The sequence below is a fragment of the Lithobates pipiens genome, unplaced genomic scaffold (genome assembly GCF_037356315.1).
Source record: "Lithobates pipiens isolate NorthernLeopardFrog02 unplaced genomic scaffold, aLitPip1_a1.2 Scaffold_16, whole genome shotgun sequence".
Classification (NCBI taxonomy): domain Eukaryota; kingdom Metazoa; phylum Chordata; class Amphibia; order Anura; family Ranidae; genus Lithobates; species Lithobates pipiens.
In genome coordinates this window covers 579188282-579203763 of record NW_027507748.1, presented here as the reverse complement: position 1 = coordinate 579203763, position 15482 = coordinate 579188282, and the positions used below count along the sequence as shown (strand labels likewise).

Below are 15482 nucleotides of genomic sequence, written 5' to 3'. Positions count from 1 at the left end.
CAACCCCAATGACACATATCTCAATAAAATAAACTTACCTGCTTGCTCTCAATCTTCCTTAGAATACAATGTGCTTAGATGACTATGGGTAGAAGATGCCAACTACTGAAGGAGAGGTAAGTAAGGTAAGACTTTAGTTCTACTTTACCTTCTTCCCACCGACCATCTCCCTGTTGTTTAAGAGTTCTAAAAGCCAAGAGGCGGGTATTCGGGTCATGTGACCACTGTGATTGGCTGTCGCAGTGCAGGCATGCATCAGGAGCTTACCTGTTCCCAGCGGGTAACCATGCTGGGAGCGCTCAGGGAGCACGCTCTCAACGCTGTAAGTTGAAAACACAGGGCTCCATATATGCTCACCTGCCAAGAGGTCCCATATATGTATATGGCCACCGCCAAGGGGTGAATAAAGCAAGTGGAACTCCCACCAGCCAGAGGAGGTGGCTAAAGCCAGCAATCTTCTAAGCTAGTCATTGGTTGCAGCCCAAGTTTCAGGGATTCAAAGCCACCCTGCAAGAAGTCAAAGGCTGAGTCCAAACTCTGTGGAGCAAGTGGCAGTTCATAATTAAACTACTACTTCCAATATGAAATAAAAGTTTGAACATTCATTTCCTTAACGGTCAATAACTTTGAACTGTACCGCGACAACAACTTTCATACTGTGGAACAATAACATTTTCAAAATAAATTCTATAAACTGCCGTAAGCCTGTACCGACTGTTACTGCTGTATTATGAATTCTTCACCGCTGCAGGCAATTTCAGGAGGGTCAGGGAAGGTTGATAACTTGGCATCACTTTTAAAAAAAATAATTCACAGGCAATTAAGTGCATTTATACATAATTATATGTAAAGAGACCTGATTCACTTTATGAGGGAAATTCATGGCAGAGGGCAGAGTCGGCAATATGAGAACCAAATAACTAAATCGATAATGCTATTCAGGAAACGCTGCAATAGTGCTAAAGTCGGAAAGTAGACACAATTTACCTAACACGTGTGTTTTAAAACCCTGTTTCACAGTATGTGGAAAAAACGCATGGAGAGTAGTTGGTGTGTTTGAGAATAACCCTACTGCATTTCAAGTAAGTAAACACTTCCACTTCCCAGTTCACCACTGGGCGGCACAGTGGTGTAGTGGGTAGCACTCTCAACCATGACACTACCTGCCTGGAGTTTGCATGTTCTCCCTGCACCTGTGTGGGTGCTCTGGTTTCCTCCCACACTACAAAGACATGCAGGTAGGTTAATTGGCTTCTGTCCAAAATTGGCCCTAGTATATGAATGGGGACCTTGGATTGTGGGCTCCTTGAGGGTAGGGACTGATGTGATTGAGAAATGTACAGAGACAGGGACAATTGTAGACACTCATTCTGGATGGACTGGTGTCTTTATTCAACCTAGCTAACTATGTAACTGTCACAGACAAAAAGAAAGAGGGTCAACTGGTGATCTATTATAATGGTCGGCATGATAAATGGGAACCCTCAGCAGACAGGCATCCTATATGCATTTCAATAGTTATTCTTCAGTTCTGGCTGGAGTGTTGCTTGAGTTACAGAGTTGATAGAACGATAATAACTAATACAATAAAGCAAGAAAACCTTAAATACACATTCAGGTTTATTTAATCGGGTAATAAGGCTTGTGTGAAGTGTGTGGTAACCCCAAAATAGTTGTTTAAGGTTCATAAAATCTGAAAAACAATAAAATTTTAGCTGACTCTTGAATTTTTTCACTTTATGGTGTCAGATTCCATGTTTAGGATCATTACATAGGGCAGTGGTGGCGAACCTTGGCACCCCAGATGTTTTGGAACTACATTTCCCATGATGTTCAACTACACTGTAGAGTGCATGAGCATCATGGGAAATGTAGTTCCAAAACATTTGGGGTGCCGAGGTTCACCATCACTGACATAGGGTATCATTGCAGCCTTTTAAGAGACATTAGGGTCAAGGTTGCCCACAAATACATATTTGTTTATCTTGGTTCATGCATATAAGAATGTTTTTAGCTCTAAGCCCCTGTACACACGGTCGGAGATTCCGACAACCAAATCCGTCGGATTTTGTCCGACGGATCTTGTCCGATACACACGGTCGGACAAAGTTGTCGGAAAATCTAATCTTTCAGAACGTGATGGCGTAATTTCGTTACGATGGGACTACGTTCAGGCTAGTAGCCAATAGCTTTGATGTAGGAATTTGATCTGAGCATGCGTGGCACTTTGTCCGATTGGAATTCTCTACACATGATCGGAGTATGTCCGATCGGAGCATTTTGTCAGAAAATATTTCCGGCAAGTTGGAAAATTTGGTCCGACGGAAACAGTCCAATGCAGACCACACACAGTCGGAATATCCGACAAAACGCTCCGATCGGACACATTCCGTCAGAATCTCCGATTGTGTGTACAAGGGCTAACAGTTTTGGATTTAAATAACTTCTTTTAATTATGGCGAATGTACAGAATAGATAAACCCTTTGCTGTTCATATCCCATTGTGGAAATTTTTCTTCAGCAAAGGTCTCTAAGAATTGAGATGAGGTCTATTCAAAGTGAGGGAAATCCATACTTACAAATTTGTCCCTAGAACAAGTGTCATCATTGGAAAATTTCTGCTCTATTCCAGTTCTAGCGACAACTCGAAATTGTCTTTTTTTTTCTCACCCCATAGTCCCAGAGACAGTAATCAGGATAAATAAAGAGTGATAATCACAGGCAGCAGCAAACAACTGACAGGGATTGTAGCCCTGTTCTACTTTAGAATGCAAAGAAATACTTTAGATACACTTAAAAGTGTGTATTTTTCTGGGGTACACCAAGCTTTTGTATTCTTCCTTATACATCCTTTTCTATTCTGTTGAATGTGTATATAATGATAGTCCATGATAGAACGCAGCATGCAGAAAATAATCAATAAAAGATAATTAAAGCTATATATAAAAGACTACAGATAGAAGGCAGACATACATGGTACGGATTCAGAAGGAACAAGTATTAACAAGAATGGCATCTCAGTAAGTATCCGCTATTATTTTACCTTGCTCCCTGGAATTTCAAGGAAGAAGGCACAAATAGAAAAGGCAAAGGGTATTGTGAAAGTAAATCCCAAACAAAAAATATTAAAAGCTTTTGGGACGCTTGTCTCCTTCTTTTATAATATTAACAGATGAAATACACCTGAAGAAGGACCCTAGCATCCCTAAAGCTTGATTCTTTTTTCATTTTTTTTTTCATTTTTTTTTGCCTTTTATACCTGTGTATTTATTTATGGCTAGGAATTTACTTTTTTGCTTTCTTCTTGTCTGTCAGTGCCTATGTTACACTGTAATAATAAATGCATCATTAGTGCATCCATTTAAAAAAAAATATTTGCCTGCAATGGTAAGTTGAGTCCAGGCTGGACTGTACCAAACAAGATAGTGCAGCTCAAGGAGGGTAGCAATGGGGCACTCCCGCCACCACATAGGATTGCCACCTGTCCAGGATTCACCTAAACAGTCTGGGTTTTAGATCCTGTGTCCGGGTTTCTGTCCACCTGAAACCCCGACACAGCAGTGGCAGCCCTGTAGCAGCAGTCCTCCTATCCTCCCCCTGTCGGCTTCCAGTTCTTTTAATTATATTGGGGGGGCAATTTAACTGGAGTACAGACTGGCCTGAGGGATTATACTGGGGGGCAGACTGACATTGAGGGGAATTATACTGGGGACAGATGGACCTGAGGTGTATGTACTGAGGGACAGACTGACCTTGGGGGACTGTACTGGGGTACAAACTGGCCTGGGGGACTGTACTGGGGGACAGACAGACCTGGGGGGATGTACTGGGGGACAGACGGACCTGGGGGGATGTGCTGGGGGACAGACAGACCTGGGGGATGTACTGGGGGACAGACGGACCATGGGGGATGTACTGGGGGGACAGATGGACCTGGGGGGATGTACTGGGGGATAGGCAGACCTGGGGGGATGTACTGGGGGACAGACAGACCTGAGGGATATACTGGGGATACACAGACTTGGGGGAATTATACTGGGGGACAGATGGACCTGGGGGGATGTAGTGGGGGACAGACTGGCCTGAGGGATTATACTAGTTGGGCAGACAGACCTGGGGGGATGTACTGGGGGACAAATACGGACCTAGGAGGACTGTACTGGGGGGCAGACTGACCTTGTTTTATTTAACTACACTCCTTAAGCATCTCCCATTATTAACACAATTTGGTCACACGCACTGTTCGTCATGGGACACTACATGCACTGCAATATTACTCTTCTTATGGCACCCAAAGGTGTCCCAGGTCTTTTACAATCCTATAGTGTAAACTGCAAAAAATTAAAAATTGCTGTGTTCTGCTAAAGTGTTTGGCTTGATGAAAAGGTCTGATGAAGGAGCGCATTGCTCATCCTCCAAAATGCGTTACCGCTCCTTGACATCAGCTCCGGCCTATACGTTCTAGCGTGGTTCCGAAAGTCCATCGCCTATCTTGCTTCCTCGCTTCTCCCTCTCCTGCTACAGCTGCGGGCCAGCTCTCCTTCCCCCTAGAGGCAAAGGAATCTACAGGGTGCCTATTATGCTGACTAAGATGCTCATTTGATCTCCTACATTGTAAGTGTTTTTAACCGCTTTTTATGAATAAATACTCCTTAATACTGCACTTAGAAGTGTCTTCTGTTTTTTACTTTTTGCTTGATGAAAAGGTGGCAACCCTACCGCCACACCTTTTCCGCTTTCCATTTGAACATACAAATAACAGTAATAATGTGCAAACTGCATTAACCAGAATGACAAATCAAATTAAATTTTACTGTTGCTAGAACAACTACAGATGAATGGGGGCAGCATGGTGACTAAGGCTGGCCATAAACGGTTTGAATCTCGACTTTGAGATTTGAACCATTAATGGGCAGGCTGAATGTACCAAGTTTATCGATTGATCAACTTGGGTTCAACCAACCTGCCGGATTCTCTTATGATTATTGCTAGCGGCTGCTATAATAATAATCACTGTCTTCTCCTGGTGGGGACAGCTTCCCCCACCCCTGCGGAGCAGACAATAGCTTGACAGGAGGCATACCCCTGTCAGCACTGTCTGTGTTGATGGGGGAATCGTGCAAATTACTTTCCTGCAACTCGTGGTGGCAGGAAAGAAATCCGCACCATGTTCACACCTTGTATGGCCTGCCTTAGTGGTTAACATCTCTGCCTTGCAGAACTGGAGTCCTTGGTTCAAATCCCAATCAGGACACAACCTTTATGGAGTTTGCATGTTCTCCCTGTGCTCATATAGGATAGGTTTCCTCCTGTGCTCCAAAGGCATACTGGTAGCTTAATTGTAACCTCTCTAGGCCAGTATGTGTATGTATGCATGTGAGATAGGAACCTAAAGCTGCGTACACACGGGCGGACTGTCTGTCCAACTTAGTCCGCCGAAACACATTTCAGCGGACAGTCCGCTCGTGTGTGGGCTTCAGCGGACTTTTTCAGCGTGCAGTCTGGCGGACAAAGTATTTCGGAAATTTCCGTAATATTGTCCGTCCAACTTTGGTTTCAGCGGACAGTCCGCTCGTGAGTAGGCTAGTTGGACGGACTAAGTATGGCGCATGCTCAGAAAGGATTTACACGGCGGAAGGTTGCATTGCTGTGTATTGGACGTCCTATTTCTAGTCCCGTCGTACGTGCTGTACACGTCATCGCGCAAGCTTTCAACGGACTGTTTGTTCATCGTGTGTGGTCAAGTCCGTTCATTCGAAAGTAGGACGGACTGTCCGTCGGATTGTCTGACGGACTTAGTTGGCCACACAGTCCGCCCGTGTGTACGCGGCTTTAGACTACCTTGAGGGCAGGTATTGATGTGAGTGTAAAGTGCTGTGTAAACTGTTGGTGCTATATAAATACTTATAATAAATGAATTTATCTTCATTACTTAGAGGTACTGTACATTATACTGTTGCTGATGCTGTTTTTGGTAAATAATAACAACAGACATTCAGACGGTAATAAATATAAAATCAAAAACGTAATATATTGCAGTTTGCCATGCATTAGATGTGGTGGCTGCATTCGTTTTCTTTCTTTTAGACTTAGATTGTCAGTCTGAGTGGGAAACGTCGGACCGAGGGGAGTGTTAGATGGACTAGCAGATTTAGGTACACTAAACAAACTTACGTCAAACTCCAGGCTCATATTTTGGAATCATTTTTTTTTTTTTCTTTGGGATAAAGGTTTTACATAAACAAACAGAAGCTGACCATTGTAAGCACACCTGTCAGTTGTAAATAGTTTTTTCATCCCTCTAATTGCTACATTTGCAAGAGAGCTTATTCTTTTCAAAGACAACAGACTTGCTGGGCAGGTCACTAGGCAAAATAAAAGAAAGAAAGAAAGCCTAAAAAAGGAAATTAATGCAACCATTCCATCTAAGAATTTGTAAGTTGCAATATATTAAATGTTTGCTTTTCGGTTTAATACTGCTTTAATAATAAGGCTATATAAACAGCATAGTGCACAGACCCATATCCACCAATCAGATTGCACCTCCCATCAATTTAGAACTATTGAATGAAAAATGACTACCGCATGCTTGCTGTGGGCTACTGCACCCTGCATACTGCTATTTGCCTAATCAAACAAACTCAGAAGAACCAGGCCCTGGATGGTTTGCAACACTGCCAAGAAATTCACTAACCAGCACAAGGAATAAAAAGCTAATTCTAAAGTATAGAACCCATGGAAAGCCCTTAGAATGCATCAAGTACTGGTCTGACTTCAGAAAAGTGAATTGTGATTGGTTGTTATGGCTTACTGCTTTTAGGAATGAACACGTTGCTCCATGTACTACTTGGATAAGGCTCTGGTATTGGCCAGGATCTAATGAAGACAGGTACACTGCTCAAAGTGCTCAGACCCATATCCACCAATCAGATTGCACCTTCCATCAATTCAGAACTATTGAATGAAAAATGACTACCGCATGCTTGCTGTGGGCTACAGCACCCTGCATACTGCTATTTGCCTAATCAAATAAATTCAGGAGAACCAGGCCCTGGATGGGTTGCAACGCTGCCAAGAAACTCAGTAAAGAGCACAAGGAATAAAGATCTAATTCTAAAGTATACAACCCATGGCAAGCCATTAAAACCCATCAAGTACCGGTCTGACTTCAGAAAAGTGAATTGTGATTGGTTATTATGGCTTACTGCTCTGAGGAATGAACACCTTGCTCCTTGTTGTGCTTGGATATGGCTCAGGTATTGGCCAGGTCCTAATGAAGACAGGTACACTGACTCCTTGTGTCTTTATAATTACAATGGAGATACGGAGACGCAGCTGCTGTAAATCTTGGTGGCGAGCCAAGGTGAGGAGGGACGCGTGCAGCTGTGTCCATTACAATAAATGCTTCTACTCCCCGGCGGCCAGTATTTATCAGAGCCTTTAGATGGCCAAATAACTGCCAAGCCCGTTTGGCCACTATCAACACGGCTGATTAATTTTCTTTCTAGTGGGTGGAAGTATGAAAAATACATATTTGAAATTCCTTATTCAGAAGTATAAATAATACATATTTTAAATGTTTCATTTAAAATACAGAATCTGATTCTGCAGCGATTGTTATAGAGCTGCTGGAATCGTCTTGTCTCCCGGTCAATACCATTATACATTTATCTTCCAGCTAATCAACTATATAACCCAGTTACGCTACATAAAGCAACTTCCTACACACAGCGCACATTGCCCAGTTCTACTATTCAGACTGCATATACTTCCAGCCAACACACAACATATGGCAGCTAATAAAACACAACATACTGTATAGTGCATTGCCAGTCCGTAGTACAGGAGCCAAATATCAGCATGGGTAGCTCTCTAAAAAGTATATTAAAATCCATGTGCGTTTGTACGACAGGGCAGTGAGATCAAGCTGTTCATTACCTGTCCTATCTCCTAATGCCCATAAAGGCTTCTGAAGTATTCATTATGTTCTTTAAAATGTCCAGTGGGAAACTGTCACATTTTTCAATTTGCCATTGTGGTCTACCTACGGTTGTCCATTCTTGACGTAGACACAACGTTCCATGGTTCGTACAGTTCCCACAGGTGAACATTTTGCATCGGGCACAATGGATACTTCAAGAGGTTATACAGGTGTATTTAGAAAGTTGATATTTTTGCTAGCTTGGTCTACAACGACACAGTAGACCAGTGATTCTCAACCAGGGTTCCGTGGAATCCTAGGGTTCCCCCAGAGGTTGCTAGGGGTTCCTTCAGCATTGGGCCATTTCTGCCTCTCAGATAAGTTCCTACCGACACCATTGATCTTTTTAGCTATCTGTAAGGAGGTAATTCTTCCGAATGACCACAAGTGTAAGGACCATTCTTCCCACTGACCATCACACTAATGTATCATGAGTTGTAGATTTCTAATTTTTTAGCAGGGGTTCCCCGAGACTGGAGAAAGATTTCAAGGGTTCCTCTGTGTTGAAAAGGTTGAGAAAGGCTGCAGTAGACCCTTATCACTTCCATAACAGAACCCAAAAATAAGGCGTTTATTTCTCAAGCCAAGGAAAACTTTACTTAGACTTGCAGAAAGCTTAACAGTAATGTTCAGATTTGTATTTGCTTCTCTGCCTCGGTTAGTCTTAGTCACTGTTACTATGTAGACAAGTGTTTACAAGACCAATGAGTTCTGAAAGAGAACAGCGAGACATCCAAAGCCGAATCAGAGCATAAACTACTGGAGGAACCTAATGAGGAGTCAAAGGGGTCGGCAAGGCCACTGTCCTCAGCATGAGTTGCGGAACAGCGAGCTCCCAGTCTTGCTTCCAGTAGGACCAGAACTTATTCTGTTCAAGTGCCGGGGGAATGCGATGGGTTAGCACCAGTCCATCTCCCCCAATCCTACAATCCCGAGACACAGTTGGAGAAGGGAAAAAAGAAGAGATAAAAGGAAGAGCTGGCCAAGAAAAAACAGAGGTGGGTAAAAATAAATGAAAAGAACCAAACAGCAATGAAAGAAACAGCAAGCTTCAAAGACAGAGAATTTCTGTGAATGGGAAGATAAAAATAACATAGCAAGACATGACAAAAGAGCTTAGTAAAGTGATGCAGAGGCATACAATCAATAGATTCCATTACTGCTTCGCACAATTGCAAAAAGCTTGCAGGGAAAAAAAAAAAAAAGAAATAAAATGAAAAGGGTGGAAAAATATGTTCACTCACCCAAAATCATGACTTCAGCCTGCAGGGTCTGGCACACACAGGAACGCTATTCCTCAGATCTTGTAAGGAGGGGGCCGTTCGCCTCCTCAGCCCCCCTTTTTCTTTCAGTCAGTTTTCAAGCACTCTGTCCCCTCTCTTCTTCCAGCAGCGATTGGAAAAGCCCTTTACCAGCACAGAGAGAGGAGAGGAAATGTTAGGGCTTTGACAGATTGTGCAGCAGGCGAGCCTAGGGGGGGGTGTGTGTGGAGCATAAGAAAGAGACTTGCGGATTTCTAGGGAGGCTGACGGGATGGAGAGGACGATGATGCCCTAAAAACAATGTTGACAGGCCAGGCTAGTGTCCAATGGTGTGAACAGAAAAAAATAAATAAAAAAAATCCCGGAGATGCTTAGAAATCCCAGAAAGTCCTGTGTTTTTTTCCTATTTGTACACTGGGCTGGAGATGTAGGGAGGCAGCTGCAGGACTAAGAGATTAAAGAGTTTTGGACACATGTAGAAGGCAACTCCTCATCCTTTTCTGCTCAAGGAGAATGATCCTGGCAGGATCCCAGGAAGGGTTCACCCTGGTAATCTGCCTTTATTCAGGACACACAAGGAAAACTCCCAGGCGAGGGAAAGTGTCTGATGAGATGCACTCCCTGCAGAACGCCTCGGTGATCTTTCTGTTCTGCACTGTGCCAGGTGAGGGGCGGACCTCAGTCTCACCTGGACTGGCCTCCCATTGGCTGCCCTATTTTGCCAAAGGGAGGTAAGGGTGGGGAGAGTGCAAGCTATAGAATTAACTATTTTGTCTACTCCTTTCCTTTGCTTCTGGGTGCTTGAACTCCTACGCATGAGTAGTGGGAAGAAATAAAAAAGAAGTTCTTATTATATTATCGCATAAGGCTCAATCCACTCCAGAATATGGAATTTTTTTAAAAACTACAGTTATTTTCAGTCTTATGAGATGTGAAAAGTAAAGCCAAATAAAGATATCATATCCTTGTATTTACTTTTGCGATATGAGCTTATATTAAAAAAAATGACAAAACCAAAATTAAAGCGGACGTCCGGCCGTGTTTTTTTTTTTTTTTTTTTAAGTCAGCAAATACAAACACTGTAGCTGCTGACTTTTAATAAGGGTACTTACCTGTTCAGCGAGCCCACGATGTCGGCCCCCCAAGACTAATCAGTCCATCAGATTGGGTGCCGGCACCGCTAACCAAACTAAGGGAAACAGGCAGTGGAGCCTTGCGGCATCACTGCCTGTTTCCTAATGCGCCTGCTCGAGTCACGGGGCGCTTTGTGAATGGCCCTGTAGTTTTCTGGGACACATATATGTCCCGCAAGACAACGGGGCCGCTCGCCGAAGAGGAGGAAGTGAAGGAACAGAGCAGCGGAATAGGAAGAGGCAGATTAGGAAGACTGCCTAGCAATAGCCATTTTTTTAAATATATTTTATGTAGAATGTTAATGTAATTTTTCGTTTTAGGGTGGACCTCCATTTTAAGAAGACATACATGGGGTTGGTTTACTAAAGGCAAATAGATTGTGCACTTTGCAAGTGCATTTGCTCCAGAACGTAGTAAATGAGGTAAAGTTTCACTTTACAAAGAATAGTCAATTGCATGCAAGGACAAGAAAAAAAAACAGCATTTTTGCTTGCACATGATTGGATGATGGAAGTCAACAGAGCCTCATTTACTAAGCTCTGGAGCAAAAGCCCTTGCAGAGTGCAACTGCACTTGCAAAGTGCACATTCTGTTTGCCTTTAGTAAACTAACTACATGTTGTCCCACACACTGGGGTTGATTTACTAATACTGGAGCGTGCAAAATCTGGAGCAGCTGTGCGCGGTAGCCAATCAGCTTCTGACATCTGCGTGTTCAATTAACCTTTGACAATAAAATGTGGAAGCTGATTGGTTTCTATGCAGAGCTGTACCAGATTTTGCGCTCTCCAGTTTTAGTAAATCAACCCCAATATTTGGTAAAGTTATCATTCCATCTACACTTATCCTCACCTGTCAAACTATTTCTTTCTTTCCTACAGAATAATTATATTATTTATTAATTTATATATTTTTTTATGATTTCAACATTACATAATATGACTTCTCTTGTAGTAAGAAATCTGTTTATTACGGATAATTTTTATTTTTAAAAATGTGGGCAGTTTCTACTCTGGTATTGTCATTTAACTGGACATTTTGCTTATAATGAGGACAGGAAAATACAGATCCCTGCTGCCTTTTTATTTCTCTGGGTCTATCAAGAATTCTGGGAATATTAAATGGCAAAAAATGTAAAACTTGCATGGGCCTGGTGAAATCACAATTACTCTACTGCATTCATTTTAATAAGATCTTGCCTATATTATCATCAAGCACATGCAAGGCAGATTGGCAGTGGACGGGTTAATCAGGACGCTGTCCTGTCACTTCCTATCTAAAGCCATTTTCTGACATGCTTTTATGATGGGATACATAAATAATACAGGGTAAAATATTTGACATTCTGCAGCTGATAGTACGCCATGAGAAATGAGCTTTATTTGCTGCGACTGCATTATCCAGCCTTTAACTAACCTGTGATTGGCTGTAATAGGCTCCTGGATATCCCCAGTCTCATTAAAAAAAGCTTCTTTTATTCTGAGAATCTTTTCCCTTGTTCTTGCTCTAGCCCTGTCTGCAGCCTATTCTCTCTTCTGTAAGCCTGTCTGCTTGTTCTAGCAGTGTTTCATCATTCTGGATCTGTATAGAAGTCCTGCCACTTTGTTCCATCGGTCCATCTGTACGCCCACATTCTGCACTGTTTAGGATTCCACCTTCAACACCTCTCTGCATGCAACTCTTCCTGTCCTTTTATCCCTCCCGCATAGCTCCATCACACACCTGTGTTATGGTCTGACCCTCTGGGGTGCTGGCATGGAGCTCCCATGACTGCTGTCATGCCTGTCCCCCCTCCCTGCCTAGCGTGCTGTGTGTGTATATCCCTTCCCAGGCTTTCTGGCTCTTCCAGCCTCCCATTCAGTCAGTGCAGTATTTCCCCCTCCCCCAAGCGAGTCAGTGACAAGTGCCCAGAATATTAAACGTACAAGAAGGATGCTCAGCAGCACCGGGACCTCTTTGGGAGCGGGACATCAGAGGGAGAAGTGCCTATCACTGATTCTAGTTGTGCCGTGCCAGCTCTGACCTCACCTTCTCTGTGTGTGCTTCCTCATTGCCGAGCTTAGCTTCTCCTTTTAGGTTTTTGTCTTGACTCTTTTGTTCTTCCATTTCATATATTCCACCTACCTCCGTGTTCCAGGGACAATCTCAGATTGTAAATCTAAAATTGTAATTGTAATTGTAGAGCTATCCCTAGAAAGTTGTGTCATTGTACGTCTGGAGACCTGGATATCAAAGACCCCAACTCAACCCAATTCTGTAGGGTGCACTCAAACTGGGCATGGTTGAATTGAAAAATAAAGCTGCGCTGTGAAAACCAAACAATAACATATAACTAATAAAATACATGTGATAATGAGATCTATATTTGTGATAGAACCATGCCCTGGTTGGTCAATTGTCCTTTTATGTGACGGTGTGACTGTTGAACACCTTTACAACTTCCAATAAAAAATATTGAAACAAATTGAACCATGTCCGAGTTCAATTGTCCCCCACTCCCCCATTGGTCTTCATTCACACTGGGCTATCACCAAGTGTTCCCGGTTACACTTACACCATCACCTCATTTAGAATACTATGTCCAGTTCTAGAGACCTGGCTTACAAAAAGATATTGATAAGGTAGAACAAGTCCAGAGACGAGCAGCAAAAATGGTGAAAGGTCTGAGGAATAAAACATATCAGGAGAGACTTCAGGAATTTAAAGAGGAGCCCCAGTGTCCCCCAAATACTGTAGCTGCTGACATTTAATATAAGGACACTCAGCTGCCCCTGGATACAGCGACGTCCTCACCCGAGATGATTCTACATCACTCAGGGAAACCTTGCAACTTTACAGCCGGCTTCCAACTGCACATGTGCAAGCCGTGCTACACATTGTGATTTGTTCCACAGTCTTCTGGGTCCTGTCATGTGTCCCATAAGGCTGCAGGGGCGGGGGGTGGGGGCAAACTTCTGCTCAGATTAATCAGGAGTGAGGGAGAGGGTATCTGTCAACATCAGGTACCCACTCCCCAACAAGAGGAAGAGTGGAACTTCCCCTTGTTGGGTGAACTTACACTTTAATGTGTACAGTCTAGAGGAAAGAAGGGAAAGGGTAGGCATGATTGAACTCCTTAAATACATCAAGGGGGTGAATAAGGTTCAGGGGGGTAGTATATTCAATATGAAGCCAAGTTCAACAACATGGAGAAATGACCTCAAAGTAGCAGGAGTGAAAGTTAAAATGTAATCTTAGAAAGTATTATTTTAGCGAAAGAATAGTTGATGCTTGAAATAGACTTCCAGCAGAGGTTTTGAGTCAGTCAACAGTAAGTGGATTCAAACGTGCTTGGGACAAAGATAGATCTATATTCAGACAAAAAAAGTAATAAAAAAATATATATATATATATATATATATATATATATATATATATATATATATATATATATATATATATATATATATATATATATATAAAAAATAAAATGGGGCAGACTCGATGGACTCTTTTTTCTGTTGTCACTCTTCTGTTTCTAACCATATTACAGTGATTCTTGCTTCTTTGCTCAGTGATCAATGGAGAGGTCTGTGCTGTGACAGGGTTGCACACACACTGAAGGGAACCATTGCAGACCGTAATTGAACTGTGCCCAGGACCACATCTTCAAAGTGGTCCCAGGTACAATCAACTTGCAATTTGAATGCACAATTAGTCTTTTTTATAGCTGCATAGGGGCAGAGGATGAGGGGTTGTGGCATTACGGTAGCTGTACAGAAATGAGGGGGGCACTGTGGCACTGTTTCCCTTGCAGCCAAGAAAGAACTACAGTCCTTAATCCCCCCCCCCCCCCCAGCCTTTCTTATGCAATCACCAAGCCCAGGACCAGATTTAGACATTGGGGGGGCCCAGAGCACTTTACGTTTCTGGGCTCCTCATATACAGAAACATCACCAAAATTACATATCAACGTCCATTCTTTCTTTGCGTGCCATTGGCATTGACAAGTTATACATAGTAAACACATGCAAATAAATGCCAGCAAAACTCCAAGTAGATTTTTAAGTAAGACAAATTACAAAGAACATAGCTACACTGCAATGTATTCCTTAAGCTGGCCATAGATAGATAAGTCTTAGTTCGCCCAGCTCAGCAGGGCCGTATTTCAATCCATCTATGGCCATTGCCATTTAAGAGAAGTCGATCTAATAATTGGCTTCTCTTGAATAGGAATGTTGGAGAATCTTTCTTAATCAGTTGTCTACAGCTGTTGATCAGTGCGTTCTAATAGCGAAGGAGTCTCTGTTGTCAGAACTCAATACACAGCAGGCAGTTTTGCTCCATCCACCTTGCTTTTGTGGATGGGGAAATCCATTTGTTTTTTTGCTCTTATAAAAAAATAAAATAAAAAAAAATAATAATATATATATATATCTATATATATATATATATATATCAATCTATCTATGACCAGCCTTTGTTTCCATAGAAAACAATGGTGGAGGCAACATTTTACACAACAAAACTGAACTCTGAACCAGTCAGTGACACAACATGATCACGTTGATCACATGATCATTCAAGTGCGCAAGCACACACTCATTCGTACGCTACCTTTCCTAAGGGTGTAAGTGCTGTACGCATAGTTCTTTTTAGCCACCAAAATTTGTTTAAAACTGATTCAACAAACCAAAGCAAAAACCTTTACAGATGTTTGCAGGAATGAAAGAAGCTCATTTATTAATTAATATATTTTTGTATAGAGGGGGGGCCTTCTGGACGGGGGCGGGACAATTTCCCCCGTCTTATAATTCTGGCATTTATTGCGCCAAAGTTTTTCCCCCTTTATAAAGCCCAGCTTTAACACATTGGGGTTGATTTACTAAAGGAAAAAAATACTACACTTTGCAAAGTGCAGTTGCACTCTGCAAGAGCAGTTGCTCCAGGGCTTAGTAAGTAATCAGAAGCTCTGCTGACTTCCGTCATCCAATCATGTGCAAACAAAAATGCTGTTTTTGTTGTTTTTTGTTTTTTTCTTGCATGGAATTGGGTATTCTTTGCAAAGTGAAGCTTTACCTAATTTACTAAGCTCTGGAGCAACTGTCTATTTGACTTTAGTAAATC

The 15482-nt window shown here is 42.4% G+C and overlaps 1 protein-coding gene across 4 annotated transcripts in view; it reads right to left on the bottom strand.

The window, feature by feature from the left end:
• The window catches only part of ZNF385A (zinc finger protein 385A), a 496355-nt gene that overhangs the window by 302263 nt on the left and 178610 nt on the right, over positions 1–15482 (bottom strand). For 2 of the 4 annotated variants that reach the window (XM_077483783.1, XM_077483785.1), the window contains exon 2: positions 9226–9387. The exons of 1 other annotated variant lie outside the window; for it this stretch is intronic. In XM_077483783.1, the coding sequence (XP_077339909.1) occupies positions 9226–9235 (10 nt within the window). In that variant the 5' untranslated portion in view covers positions 9236–9387. Of the gene's footprint in view, positions 1–9225; positions 9388–11792; positions 12086–15482 lie in introns of those variants that run through there. One more of the 4 variants, XM_077483784.1, reaches the window with a different exon arrangement.